The sequence below is a fragment of the Ahaetulla prasina genome, chromosome 7 (assembly GCF_028640845.1).
Source record: "Ahaetulla prasina isolate Xishuangbanna chromosome 7, ASM2864084v1, whole genome shotgun sequence".
NCBI lineage: Eukaryota > Metazoa > Chordata > Lepidosauria > Squamata > Colubridae > Ahaetulla > Ahaetulla prasina.
In genome coordinates this window covers 101,053,861-101,067,135 of record NC_080545.1, presented here as the reverse complement: position 1 = coordinate 101,067,135, position 13,275 = coordinate 101,053,861, and the positions used below count along the sequence as shown (strand labels likewise).

General features: G+C 49.7%; 1 protein-coding gene across 8 annotated transcripts in view; it reads right to left on the bottom strand.

Moving 5' to 3' along the window:
- The window catches only part of FLNC (filamin C), a 94,328-nt gene that overhangs the window by 48,902 nt on the left and 32,151 nt on the right, over positions 1–13,275 (bottom strand). For 4 of the 8 annotated variants that reach the window (XM_058189845.1, XM_058189849.1, XM_058189846.1 and 1 more), the window contains exons 9-14: positions 9,796–9,918; positions 4,690–4,827; positions 3,904–4,030; positions 2,032–2,168; positions 1,070–1,263; positions 817–930 (exon numbers count right to left, since the gene is read on the bottom strand). In XM_058189845.1, coding sequence (XP_058045828.1) covers positions 817–930; positions 1,070–1,263; positions 2,032–2,168; positions 3,904–4,030; positions 4,690–4,827; positions 9,796–9,918 — 833 coding nt within the window. The remainder of the gene's footprint in view (positions 1–816; positions 931–1,069; positions 1,264–2,031; positions 2,169–3,903; positions 4,031–4,689; positions 4,828–9,795; positions 9,919–13,275) is intronic. The other 4 variants (XM_058189847.1, XM_058189851.1, XM_058189848.1 and 1 more) reach the window with 1 other exon arrangement.

Below are 13,275 nucleotides of genomic sequence, written 5' to 3'. Positions count from 1 at the left end.
AGAAACTGGGAGACGGTGAATTCTAGTCCCGCCTTAGGCATGAAAACTGGCTGGGTGACTTTGGGCCAATCACCAGGAGACGGTGAGTTCTAGTTCTGCCTTAAACATTAAAGCCATTTGGGTGACTTTGAGCCAATAACCAGGAAACAGTGAGTTCTAGTTCTTCCTTAGTCATGAAAGCCAGCTGGGTGACCTTGGGTCAGTCCCTCTCTCTCTCTCTCATTCTAACCCACATCACAGGGCTGTTGTCGTGGGGGAAAATACGAGGAAGGTATACGAGATACGTTCACCAACTTGAGTTGCTTATAGAAATACCACACTCAGAATGTAAATAATTAAATTAAATTAAATTAGTAAAAATTTAAAAAAAACTAAAAATAAAATTAAAAATTAAAATTAAATTAAAATAAACATTAAAAATTAAATAATAAAATAAACAAAATAAAATTCTAATATAAAAATAAATAAATAAATAAATAAATAAATAATACAATAAAATTTAATAAAATAAAATAAAATAAAAAATAATAAAATAAAATAAAATAGAAAAATAAAATAAAATAAAATAATAAAATAAAATAAAATAAAATAAATAAAATAAAATAAAATAAAATTTAATAAAATAAAATAAAATAAAATAATAAAATAAATAAAATAAAATAAAATAGAAAAATAAAATAAAATAAAATAATAAAATAAAATAAAATAAAAAAAAATAAAAAAAAATAAAAAAAAATAAAAATAAAAATAAAATAAAATAACCAAAATGAAGAAGAGGCTCCCAGGCCTCCAGTCTTCAACCCACCCCCAGCTGACCTGAGCATAGATCTTCAGGGCCGCTTTCCCGGCCCCTCGGGCGTCGATGGTGAACTCGGCCGGTTTGTTCACGATGCAGCCCACCGGCTCCAACCCGGGACCGAAGGCTTTGACCTGCAAGGGAGCGGGGGGTGGTGGTGGATTGGGACCAGCCTTAGCCCAACAGCCCAACAATGCTTGGACCCCCCTCCCCATCCCCCCCCTCCACCCTCCGCCCCCCTGATGGAGACCAGGTGGGCTAGGAGAGGCTCACCTTCTCGGGGAAATACTCGTTGGTGGCCGGCAGGATGTGGGCGATGAACGGGCTGTCCTTAATATCCTCATCATCGCAAATCACGTGGACGGCATAATCGCCCGGTTCGGTGGGCCAGTATCGCACGTCGCACGAACCGTCTCCTTTGTCGTCGCACTCGATCTTGGCTTGCGAGGGACCCTCGATGGAGAACCCTGCAGGGAAGGCCAAAGAATTAGGAAATAGGGTGGGGAGGTGCGGTGGGGGGGTGGGGGGTCATCCCTTAAGCCAGAACTGGACATTTTTACGCCCCCCCCACAGGTCACATTGCAGCCCTTTGGCTGTCCGTGTCTGACCACCGTGGATTGCTTTTACAGGTAGTCCTTGACTTACAAACAGCTCATTTAGTGACCGTTCAACAACACTGAAAAAAAAGTGGCTTATGCCTTTTTTTCACACTTACACATGTAAGTGTTGATCACATGTTCAAAATTCAGAGGCTTGGCAACTGGCATGTACTTCTGACGGTTGCAGTGTCCCGGGGTCACACAATCCCCTTCTGCGACCTTCTGACCAGCAAAGTCAAGGGGGGAGCCCGATTCACTTAACAACCGTGTGACTCACTCCTTAACCGCTGTGGCCAGAAAGTTAGTAAAATGGGGCAACGTCCACTGAACAACGGTCTCGCTTAGCAACGGATGCCTCGGCTCAGTTGCGGTCGTAAGTCAAGGACAATCTGCATTTCTCTCGCCTGGCCAAACCCAAATCCTGCGTATCCCGTTCTTTGTATGTTTTAGTCTCTGGGGCCTTTGATCATCTTCGTTGCTCTTCTTTGCACTTTTTGAAATCTCATCGGAGGCAAATTCGGGAAACGTGAACGGGAGGAGGATTTGATGGTTCTCCTTGGGTCAGCTGGTCCACCAGTTAAACCCACCGTTCCCCCCTCCTCACCCATTCCCATCCCCAACGCTCCTTTCACGTACCCAGCGTGCCCACTTCGGTGCCAATCGCCTCCACAACGAAGTCCGCAGACTTGCCCACCATGCCGGTTTCCAACCCGGGGCCCCAGGCCCGAACCTTCTGCAACCCGGCTTCAGGTGCCACCTGCACTTCGAAGGGACTGAAGGGAAGAAAGGAAGAATGGCGGTTAAAACACCAGGTTAGAAACCAGGCGATGGTGAGCTTTAATCCCATCTTCAGCGCAAAAGTTGGGTAGGTGACTTTGCACCAATCACCAGGAGTCTGTGAGTTCCAGTCCCTGCTTCAGTATGAAAGTTGGCTGGGTAACTTTTGGCCAATCACCAGGAGACGGTGAGTTCTAGTATTGTCTTAAGGCAGGAAAGAGGACTGGGTGACGTTGGGCCAATCATCAGGAGATGATGAGTTCTAGTATTATCTTAAGGCAGGAAAGCCGGCTAGGTGACATTGGGCCAATCACCAGGAGACGGTGAGTTCTAGTATTGTCTTAAGGCAGAAAAGAGGACTGGGTGACGTTGGACCAATCATCAGGAGATGGTGAGTTCTAGTATTATCTTAAGGCAGGAAAGCCGGCTAGGTGACATTGGGCCAATCACCAGGAGATGGTGAGTTCTAGTATTATCTTAAGGCAGGAAAGCCGGCTAGGTGACATTGGGCCAATCACCAGGAGAAGGTGAGTTCTAGTATTATCTTAAGGCAGGAAAGCCGGCTAGGTGACATTGGGCCAATCACCAGGAGAAGGTGAGTTCTAGTATTATCTTAAGGCAGGAAAGCCGGCTAGGTGACATTGGGCCAATCACCAGGAGAAGGTGAGTTCTAGTATTATCTTAAGGCAGGAAAGCCGGCTAGGTGACATTGGGCCAATCACCAGGAGAAGGTGAGTTCTAGTATTATCTTAAGGCAGGAAAGCCGGCTAGGTGACTTTGGGCCAATCATCAGGAGATGGTGAGTTCTAGTATTCTTTTAAGGCAGGAAAGCCGGCTAGGTGACTTTGGGCCAATCACCAGGAGATGGTGAGTTCTAGTGACACCTTAGGCATGAAAGCCATCAGAGTGAATTTGGGCCAGTCCCTTTCTCTCAGCTCAGCCCACCTCTCAGGGTTGTTGTTGTGAGGAAAATAGGAGGAGGAAGGAATATTGGATATGTTCACCGCCTTGAGCTATTTATCAGCATAATAAAGGCATGATAAACAAACAAACAGAGTCGCGATGTATCCTGCAAACCGGAAACTCCCTCTCTGAATTTGTCCAGAGGCTTCTGTCCAGTTGCATCCCCAGAAGCCCTTTGGATCAGGTTCTGCATTAGTTTACATTCTCTGAGCATCGCATGTGGAACTTCCTGCCACTGGGACGGAGTTTCTCGACTAGGCACGAGCGGATGTCAACTCCCAGAATTCTTGGTGGCTGGGGAATTCTGGGAGTTGAAGTCCACCCCTCTTAAAACTGGCCAAGGTTGAGAAAGACCAAACAGATTTTATTTATTAATTAAGTTTATTAATTAAGTTTGGACGAAAATACACTACTTTACATCGGAGTGCAGACATTATGCTCAACCCTGTGTACTAAACTATAATTTGTTAAATCAAAACACGCCTGGCTGGAGCCAGATCCCCTTGAGATGGAAATGTGGATGGCTGTTTGTCAAAGCTGTTCCACCAGATCTTATTCTGATCGGAGTGGGGGGTGGGGGTGGGGCTAGACTAGATGGCCTCTAAGCTCCCTCCCAACTCTGGGAAGGTTGAGGAACCCTGCCCTAGAAGGCTAAAGCGAAGGGTTGTGGGCCTTCAAAAGTGTGATTGTGGGTCTCGCAGACGCTCCTGGCTGGAGGTTCTTAAAGGGCCCCGTTTCCCAGCCTTTATCCGCCGTTGAGTGGCCTACCTCCTCGGAATGGCGTGGCCACCCCACGTAATCGACACCACGTACTTTCCAGGCACTTTGGGGTAATATTCACACTCATAAACCCCATCGCCGACATCTCGTACCTTCACAGGCTCCTCTGTTCCTTCTGGGTTTAAAAAAAAAGAAAGAACAGACTTAATTATAGCATCCCTTTGTACAAAGGAACGAGCGTTATGATTCCTTTTGAAGCATCGCTAGGGAAGGAAAGGAGACCACTAGGCGATCCCTGGTGGAGGATCGAGGTTCTGTGTCTTCACAGCAACTTACCAAAGCAGCCGTAGCTGCTTCTTTTTTTTTTTTTTTTTTCAGCTTAAAAAAAACCACGTGGATTTACAATAATTTGGCTGCCGGTAGTCTTCGACTTGCAACAGTTCGCTTAGTGACCGTTCGAAGTTACAATGGCACTGAAAAAAGTGACTTAGGGCCGTTTTTAGGGCAGCATCCCCAGGGATCGACACTGGAATGCTTGGAAACTGATTCACATTTACGACGGTTGTAGTGTCCCCGGGGTCACGTGATCCCTTTTTGTGACTGCCTGACGAGCAAAATCAATGGGGAAGCCCGATTCACTGAAGAAGCGTGTGACTTACTTAACAACCGCAGTAAAAGGGGGTAAAACTCACTTCACAAATGTATCGCTTAGCATCAGAAATTTGGCGCTCAGATGTGGTCGTAAGAAGAAGACCACCGGGTACATTTCTTGCAACTCAGAGACCAGTATTAGATTTCTTCTAAGATAAGGAGGAAAAAAAACTCCTAACTTACTTGGTCCCTTGACCATGACCTTGAGTTCCCCTGTGCCGGCTCCTTTGGTGTAAACCTTGAAATCCGCCACCTCCTTCACGCGCACCCCCTTCGGCTGGAGACCCCGGCCCATGGCCCGGCAGGCGTTTGGGCTGCAAGCTGTCAAGAAGACAAAAAGCATCTCTCAGATAAAGAGGAGAGGAGAAAAGAGAAGAAAAGGGAGGAGGAGGAGGAGGAGGAGGAGGGGGGGGAGAGATATGGAAGGAAGAAGAATGGGAGGAGAGAGGAGAAGAGAAAAGAGAAGAAAAGAAAAGAGAGGAGGAGGAGGAGAAGGAGGAGGAGGAGGAGGAGGAGGAGGAGGGGGGAGAGATATGGAAGGAAGAATGGGAGGAGAGGAGAGAAGAGAAAGAAAAGAAAGAGAGGAGGAGGAGGAGGAGAAGGAGGAGGAGGAGAAGGAGGAGGAGGAGAGGAGAAGGAGGAGGAGGAGGAGGGGGAGAGAGATATGGAAGGAAGAATGGGAGGAGAGAGGAGAAGAGAAGAGAAGAAAAGAAAGAGAGGAGGAGGAGGAGAGAAAGATGGAAGGAAGAAGAATGAGAAGAGAGAGGAGAGGAAGGAGGAGGAGGAGGAGAGGAGAAAGAGAAAAGAGAGTTGGAGAAGAGAAGAAAAGAGGAGAGGAAGAAGAATGGAAGGAGAGGAGAGAAGAAGAGAAGAGAAGAGGAAGAGAGAAGAAAGAGGAGAAGAAAGAGGAGAGAAGAAAGAGGAGAAGAGAGAGATGGGAGGAAGAAGAATGGGAGGAGAGAGGAGAAGAGAGAGAGAAGAAAAGAAAAGAAAAGAAAAGAAAGAAGACAAGAAAAGAGAAGAAAAGAAAGAGAGGAGGAGGAGGAGAAGGAGGAGGAGAAGGAGAAGGAGGAGGAGGAGGAGGGGGAGAGATGGAAGGAAGAAGAATGGGAGGAGAGAGGAGAAGAGAAGAAAGAGAGGAGGAGGAGGAGGAGGAGGAGGAGGAGGAGGAGGAGGAGGAGGAGGAGGAGGAGGGGGAGAGATATGGAAGGAAGAATGGGAGGAGAGAGGAGAGAGAAGAGAAGAAAAGAGAGAGGAGGAGGAGGAGGAGGAGGAGGAGGAGGAGGAGAAGGAGGAGGAGGAGGAGGAGAGGAGGAGGAGAGAGGAGGAGGAGGAGGAGGGGGAGAGATATGGAAGGAAGAATGGGAGGAGAGAGGAGAAAGAGAAGAAAGAGAGGAGGAGGAGAGAAAGATGGAAGGAAGAAGAATGAGAAGAGAGAGGAGAGGAAGGAGGGAGAGGAGAGGAGAAAGAAGAAAGAGAGTTGGAGAAGAGAGAAGAGGAAGGAAGAAGAATGGAAGGAGAGGAGAGGAGAGAAGAAAAGAAAAGAGAAGAGGAAGAGAGAAGAAAAGAGGAGAGAAGAGAAGAGGAAGAGAAGAAGAAAAGAGGAGAAGAGAGAGATGGGAGGAAGAAGAATGGGAGGAGAGAGAGAGAGAAGAGAAGAAAAGAAAAGAAAAGAAAAGAAAAGAAGACAAGAAAAGAGAAGAGAAGAGGTTGGATCACAGCATGGATGGATGGAGAGGAAGGTGGAGACCTCCTCAAATGCCAAAAGTCCTGCGTGTCCTCAGGATTTACCCAGCCCCACCAAGAGACTTGGAAGAACCAAACCAAGATTCGCACCCAGGGCCAAGGAGCAGATTCCGCCCTCCCCACCCCCGCAGGTCCCCATGCACCCCACCCGATACGCAAGCCACCCCAGCAGGAAGAGGGGCAGACCGAAGAGGCCAAAACCTGAGAAGAAGCAGCCTCCCAGCACGAAGGACGGAAACGACGGGAATGCTGGAGGCTCTGGGCTCACCTACAGTCGTTTAGGGACCGCTTGAAGTTACAAGGGCACTGAACCGAGGGACGCATGACGGTTTTCCCCACGGTCATTGCAACAGTCACGTGGTCCAAATTCAGACACTTGGCAACTGATTCGTCTTTATGACGGTCACAGTGTCCCGGGATCACATGATCCCTTTTTGTGATCTTCTGACAAGCAGAATTCAAGGGGGGGAAGACAGATTCATTCAGGGGTGAAATCCAGCAGGTTCCGACAGGTTCTGGAGAACCGGTAGCGGAAATTTCGAGCAGTTCGGAGAACCCGCAAATACCACCTCTGGCTGGCCCCAGAGCGGGGTGGGAATGGGGATTTTGCAGTATCCTTCCCCTGCCACGCCCACCAAGCCACGGCCACAGAACCGGTAGTAAAAAAAAAATTGGATTTCACCACTGGACTCACTGCAGATTAACAACTGCAGTGATTCAATTAAGAACTGGGGCGAGGGAGGGAGGGAGGAAAGAATGGGAAGGAAGGAAGGAAGGAGGGAGGGAAGGAAGAAAGGAAAGAGGGAAGAATGGGAAGGAGGAAGGGAAGGAGGGAGGGAGGGAAGGAAGGAAGGAGGGAGGAAGAAGAAAGGAAAGAGGGAAGAATGGGAAGGAGGAAGGGAAGGAGGGAGGGAAGAAAGGAAAGAGGGAAGAATGGGAAGGAGGAAGGAGGAGGAGGAAGAAGGAAGGAAGAGGAAGAAGGAAGGAAGAAAGGAGGAGGAGGAAGGAAGGAGGAGGAGGAAGAAAGGAAAGAGGAAGAAGGAAGGAGGAGGAAGGAAGGAAGGAAGGAAAGAGGGAAGAATGGGAAGGAGGAAGGAGGAGGAAGGAAGAAAGGAAGAGGAAGAATGGGAAGGAGAAAGGGAGGGAGGGAAGGAAGAAAGGAATGAAAGGAGGAAAGAATGGGAAGGAAGGAGGAAGGAAGGAAGAAGAAAGGAAGAGGGAAAATTGGAAGGAGGAAGGAGGAGGAGGAGGGAAGGAAGGAAGGAGGGAGGAAAGGAAGAAAGGAAAGAGGGAAGAATGGGAAGGATGAAGGGAGGGTGGGAGGGAGGGAAGGAAGGAAGGAAGGAGGGAGGGAGGAAAGGAAGAAAGGAAAGAGGGAAGAATGGGAAGGAGGAAGGAGGAGGAGGAAGGAAGAAAGGAAGGAAGGAGGGAGGAAAGGAAGAAAGGAAAGAGGGAAGAATGGGAAGGAGGAAGGGAGGAAGGGAGGGAGGGAAGGAAGAAAGGAATGAAAGGAGGGAAGAATGGGAAGGAGGAAGGGAGAAGGAAGGAATTTTCCAGCCCCAGCCCACCCCCCACCAAAAAAAAAAAGAAAAAGAGAGAGATGGGAAGTTATGATTGGATTAGCAATTATTGAGGATTAGAGAAGGTGAGAAAGAAAAACGGAGGAGGAAGGAGGAAGGAGGAGGAAGGAAGAAAGGAAGGAGGAAGGAGGAGGCCCTCCCCTCCCCAAGGGGGCAGCCCCCAAAGAGGGCGGGTCTGCATCCCACCCAATTGCTGGGCACCATGCCAGGGCTGGGGGGAGGGGTCCTCAGCTCATGCGATGCAGGGCACGAAGTCCCACAGCCAGCCAAGAGCACAACGCAAGCAAGCGTGCCAAGGAAACGCCCCTTGTTGCATTCCACCCCCAAACAGGCAACGAGATCGAATCATGCCAGCCCCCCCCCTCCTTTTTCCAAACAAAACCCCCAGTGTACAGATAGTCCTCGACTCACGACCGCAATCGAGCCCATAATTTCCGTTGCTAAGCTAACCGTTTCTTGCCACCATTGTTAAGAGAATCCCTGCCGACATTAAATGAGTCACACGGTTGTTAAGTGAATCCAGTTTGGATTTCGCTCATCGGAAGGTGGCAAAAGGGGACACGGCAACCGTCTTAACAATAATAATAATAACAGAGTAACAGAGTTGGAAGGGACCTTGGAGGTCATCTAGTCCAACCCCCTGCTCACGCAGGAGACCTAAAGACGAGTCTGGGGCCGAGAGCGTCCAAATTTTAATCACGTGACCACATGGGATGCTGCAACGGTGTTTAAAAAAAGGGTTCTGGGTCACTTTTTTCCAGTGCTGTTGTAACCTTTGAATGGTCACTAAACGAACGGTCGTAAGTCGAGGACTACCTGTATTGCAAGCTTCCCACGGAAGGTTACCAAACTCGGTTTTTTCCATCCTCCCATCATTCTGACCCAGCAGGACTCCGCTTCCCATGCGGGCACAATCAAGGAAAGGGGCTTCTGGGCCCCCCCCCCAACTGGCGCGGTGGGGGAAGGGGCGTGGCGCAAGCGGCAGGCGTGTGCGTGCGTGTGCAAAACTCCATTTCTGTGTGAGCACCTGCCACTCCTGTCAATGGAGCTTTGCACGCGTGTGTGAGCACCCGCCGCTCGTACAAATGAAGCTGCGCACATTCGTCGCTGGTGCGGCCCAGTTCCAAATGGGCCGCAGCCCAGAAATGGGCAGACTTCAACTCCCAGAATTCCCCAGGAATTCCCCAAGAATGGGGAATTCTGGGAGTTGAAGTCCGCCCATCTTAAAAGTAAGGATGCCCAGATCGTGCAAACATTTACCAACATCTCAAATTGTGCCAGGGTTGCTTAAATCAGGGGTCTCCAACCTTGGTAACGTTAAGACGTGTGGATTTCAACTCCCAGAATTCACCAGGAATTCCCCAAGAATGGGGAATTCTGGGAGTTGAAGTCCGCCCATCTTAAAAGTAAGTAGGCCCGGATCGTGCAAACATTTACCAACATCTCAAATTGTGCCAGGGTTGCTTAAACCAGGGGTCTCCAACCTTGGTAACGTTAAGACGTGTGGATTTCAACTCCCAGAATTCACCAGGAATTCCCCAAGAATGGGGTATTCTGGGAGTTGAAGTCCACCCATCTTAAGAGTAAGGATGCCCAGATCGTGCAAACATTTACCAACATCTCAAATTGTGCCAGGGTTGCTTAAACCAGGGGTCTCCAACCTTGGTAACGTTAAGACGTGTGGATTTCAACTCCCAGAATTCCTCAGCCAGCCGGCTGAGGAATTCTGGGAGTTGAAGTCCACACGTCTTAACGTTACCAAGGTTGGAGACCCCTGGCTTAAACATCTGTTTTAAAAACACCGGGCAACCTTTGCATCTAACCCAGGTTCCCCATCCTGGCTAGGAAGCATCCGAAGGAAACCAGGATCACCGGAAAACTGACGCACGCCATGCTATCACCGGATCGACCCATGCCAAGGACGCTCAAATGCAGAAGGTAAGCCGAGTGGGCTTATACTAACTTGGTTTATGCGGCTTGGGCAGTGTGGGGGGTGGCATTTTCTTGGCATCGGCGGGCGGGGTACAGACGGATTGAGGGATGATCTGAATGGGGGAGACGCCGGGCGGGGGGACAGGAGGCGGCGCTGCAGGGGCCGGAGGGAAGAGAGAAAGGTTAGTAAGGGGGGAGTGAATAGACCCCGGGGGGGGGGGCAAGGAAGCCGGGGGTGGGGTGGTCGTGGCCGGAAGCTAGTTTGGGGAGCAAAGAAAAGACACCCCCCCCCTCAAAAGCAGAAGGGCTCAGCCAGAAGGGGAGACACTAGTATATAGTGTTTATATTTGTAAATATAAACAAATATAAACATATAAATAGCCTCCGCCCTCAGTTTGCCCATCTGTGAAATGGGAACGCTGATCTCCCCAAGGGCTGCACAGAACACCTTTCCCCAAACTTTCCAGCTTTGTGGACCGGCAGGTTGGAAGGGAGAAGTAAAGTTTACACCAGGGGGTCTCCAACCTGGGCAACTTTACAAGCCTGGCGGACTTCAACTCCCAGAATTCTTCAGCCAGCAAATTCTGGGAGTTGAAGTCCGCCAGGCATAAAGTTGCCAAGGTTGGAGACCTCTGGTTTACCCGCAAGCAGCAACGGACGAGCCTGTGTGTGCACGCACAGCTCCATTTGCACGAGCGATGTGGGCGGGCGGGCCCGCCGTTCGCACAAGTGAAGCTGTGAGCGTGCGCCCACTTGCTCGCTGCTTGCACAAGCTCACCTATCGCTAATCAGCGGTGGGTTTCAAATATTTTTGCTACGGGTTCTGTGGGCGTGCCTTGGTGGGCGTGCCTTGGTGGGCGTGGCAGGGGAAGGATACTGCAAAATCCCCATTTCCTCCCCATCAGCCGGGACTTGGGAGGCAGAGAATAGATGGGGGCAGAATTTTTACTACCGGTCCTCCAAACTACTCACAATTTCCGCTACCGGTTCTCCAGAACTGGTCAGAACCTGCTGAAACCCACTTCTGCAGCGCTTCCACGCAGGGTTGAAATCCAGCAGGTTCTGACCGGTTCTGGAGAACCGGTAGCGGAAATTTTGAGCAGTTCGGAGAACCGGCAAATACCACCTCTGGCTGGTCCCAGGGTGGGGTGGGAATGGGGATTTTGCAATATCCTTCCCCCAGGAGTGGGGAAGGAATGGGGATTTTGCAGTATTCTTTCCCTGCCACGCCCAGCAGGCCACGCCCATAGAACAGGTAGTAAAAAAATTGAATTTCGCCACCGCTTCCACAGCCCAGTTTCAAACAGGACAGGCCCTGTAAGTGGGACACATCCCCGGGATTGGGGGCTCCTGTCATAGAAGTCCTTTCAGTTGATTAGGGTTGCCTCTGAGCATGTTTAGAGGGATTTCCTTCACCCCTTCCTGCTCCCAGGTTTATTTTCTATTTTTTGATTATATGAGAAATGCACTTTACACCCAGACAAAAATGCACACCAATTGAGATTTTCCACTGGACTCCCAAGGAAGAAAGGTGATCTGGCTCATGTACAGGTAGTCCTTGACTTACGACCGCAAGGGAGCCTGCCCGTTGCTAACTGAATCTAGCGTCCCTCTTTGCTCGTCAGAAAGGTCGCAAAAGGGAGCCCCGCGACCGTCGTAAGTATGAGCCGGTCTCTGAATTTGGATCCTGTGACCGTGTGGGAGGCTGCAAAGGTTTTGTTGAAAAACGGTCCTAAGGCACTTTTTTCAGCGCCGTTTAGTGACTCCGAACGGTCACTGAATGAACCGTTGTAAGTCGAGGACTGCCTGTAATTTGGGAAAATGTTTTGCAAGCAATGAAACGGATGTTGGGGGGGGGGGAAGCGGCTTTGAATGGACGCCGAGCTGTTTCCGGGAGAAAGTTTAGAAATCTAGGAAAAATATTTGTGCAGGGTGGAGTCACAGGACGCAGGAAGCCCCGATGTGTCAGCGGTTCCTGTTTTTCCCTGCAGGAAAGCAGGGGATGATGGGCCGCTCCCGGGTCGATCCTCAGCCCCCGAGAAAATCCCGGGGAGGGGGGGGATGTGTTTGCAGCAAAGCAGAGCTAAAATTGCTACCCGGCTCGGACCACAAAGACCAAAATCTTGCAGCTGGGGATGAAGGTTGCTGAAGTCCAGTATCTGGGGACAACGGAGAGGGATGGAAAAACGGATTCGGAAGACGATGATTTTGAGTACAGATAGTCCTTGACTTACGACAGTTCACTTAGTGTCCGTTCCAAGTTACAACGTGACTTACGACCGTTTTTCATACTTATGACCGTTGCAGCATTCCCCCGGGATGACGGGATCAACATTCAAATGCTTCACAAGTGTCTCACATTTATGACGGTTGCGGTGTTCCCCGGGGGGGTCACATGACAACCCCCCCCCTTTTGCGACCTTCCGACGAGCAAAGTCTCCAGGGAAGCTGGATTCGCATAACGACCAGGGATTCATTGAACAACAATGGCAAGAAAGGTTGTAAAACAGGGCAAAATTCACTTCACAGACATCTAACTTGGCAACAGAACTTTGGGGCTCAGTTGTGGTCATAAGGCGAGGACTACCTCAATTGCTGCACAAATTCACACACAGCCTTTTAAAAATCCTCTGAATCGGTGTTTCTCAGGTTCAACAACGTGAAAGTGTGGACTTCAACTCCCAGAATTCCCCAGCCAGCTTCTCCACAGTCCAACCCTGAGCCACAAATTTAGGAAGTCCTCGAGTTGCGACCGCAATCGAGTCCAAGTTGGCCGTGGCTAAGCGAGGCAAATTGTTAAGTGACTTTCGCCCCATTTTATGACCTTCTCTTGCCACCGTTGTTAAGGGAATCGCCGCAATGGTGAAGTCAGTAACACGGTTGTTACGTGAATCGCCGCAATGGTGAAGTCAGTAACACGGTTGTTAAGTGAATCACTTCAATTGTGAAGTCAGTAGCACGGTTGTTGAGTGAATCTGGATCCCCCATGGACTTTCTAAGTCAGAAGGTCGCAAAAGTGATCACGTGACCTCAGGACCGTCATAAATATGAACCCGTTGCCAACCGTCGAAATTTCGACCAGTGGGTTACGGGGATGTGGCAACGGTCGTAAGTGTGAAAAACGGCCATGTCCCTTTTTCCCCTAGTTTCGTTGTATCTTTAAATGGTCACTAAATGAACCGTCGTAAGTTGAGGACGACCTGGATTCTCTTTTTATCAGTAGGACGGGTCTCCCTCTTGCTAAGAAATCTCCTTCTTTCCCCTGCATGGAAACAGGGGGGGGACTTAACTTTGGAAGAGGAGCACCCCTTAATTCTGGGCCGGGTCCTTGTGCAGCTCCACTTTCCTAATCCATGGGCAATTGTGCGCGCGTGCAAAGCTCCATGTGTGCGAGCCATGGACGTACACGCACACCGCTCGCGCAAATGGAGCTGCGCACGCACCGCTCGGCTGCCACTTCTCGCGGAAACCATCCCCTCTCCCCAAACCACCGATTTGCAAACCCAGAAAC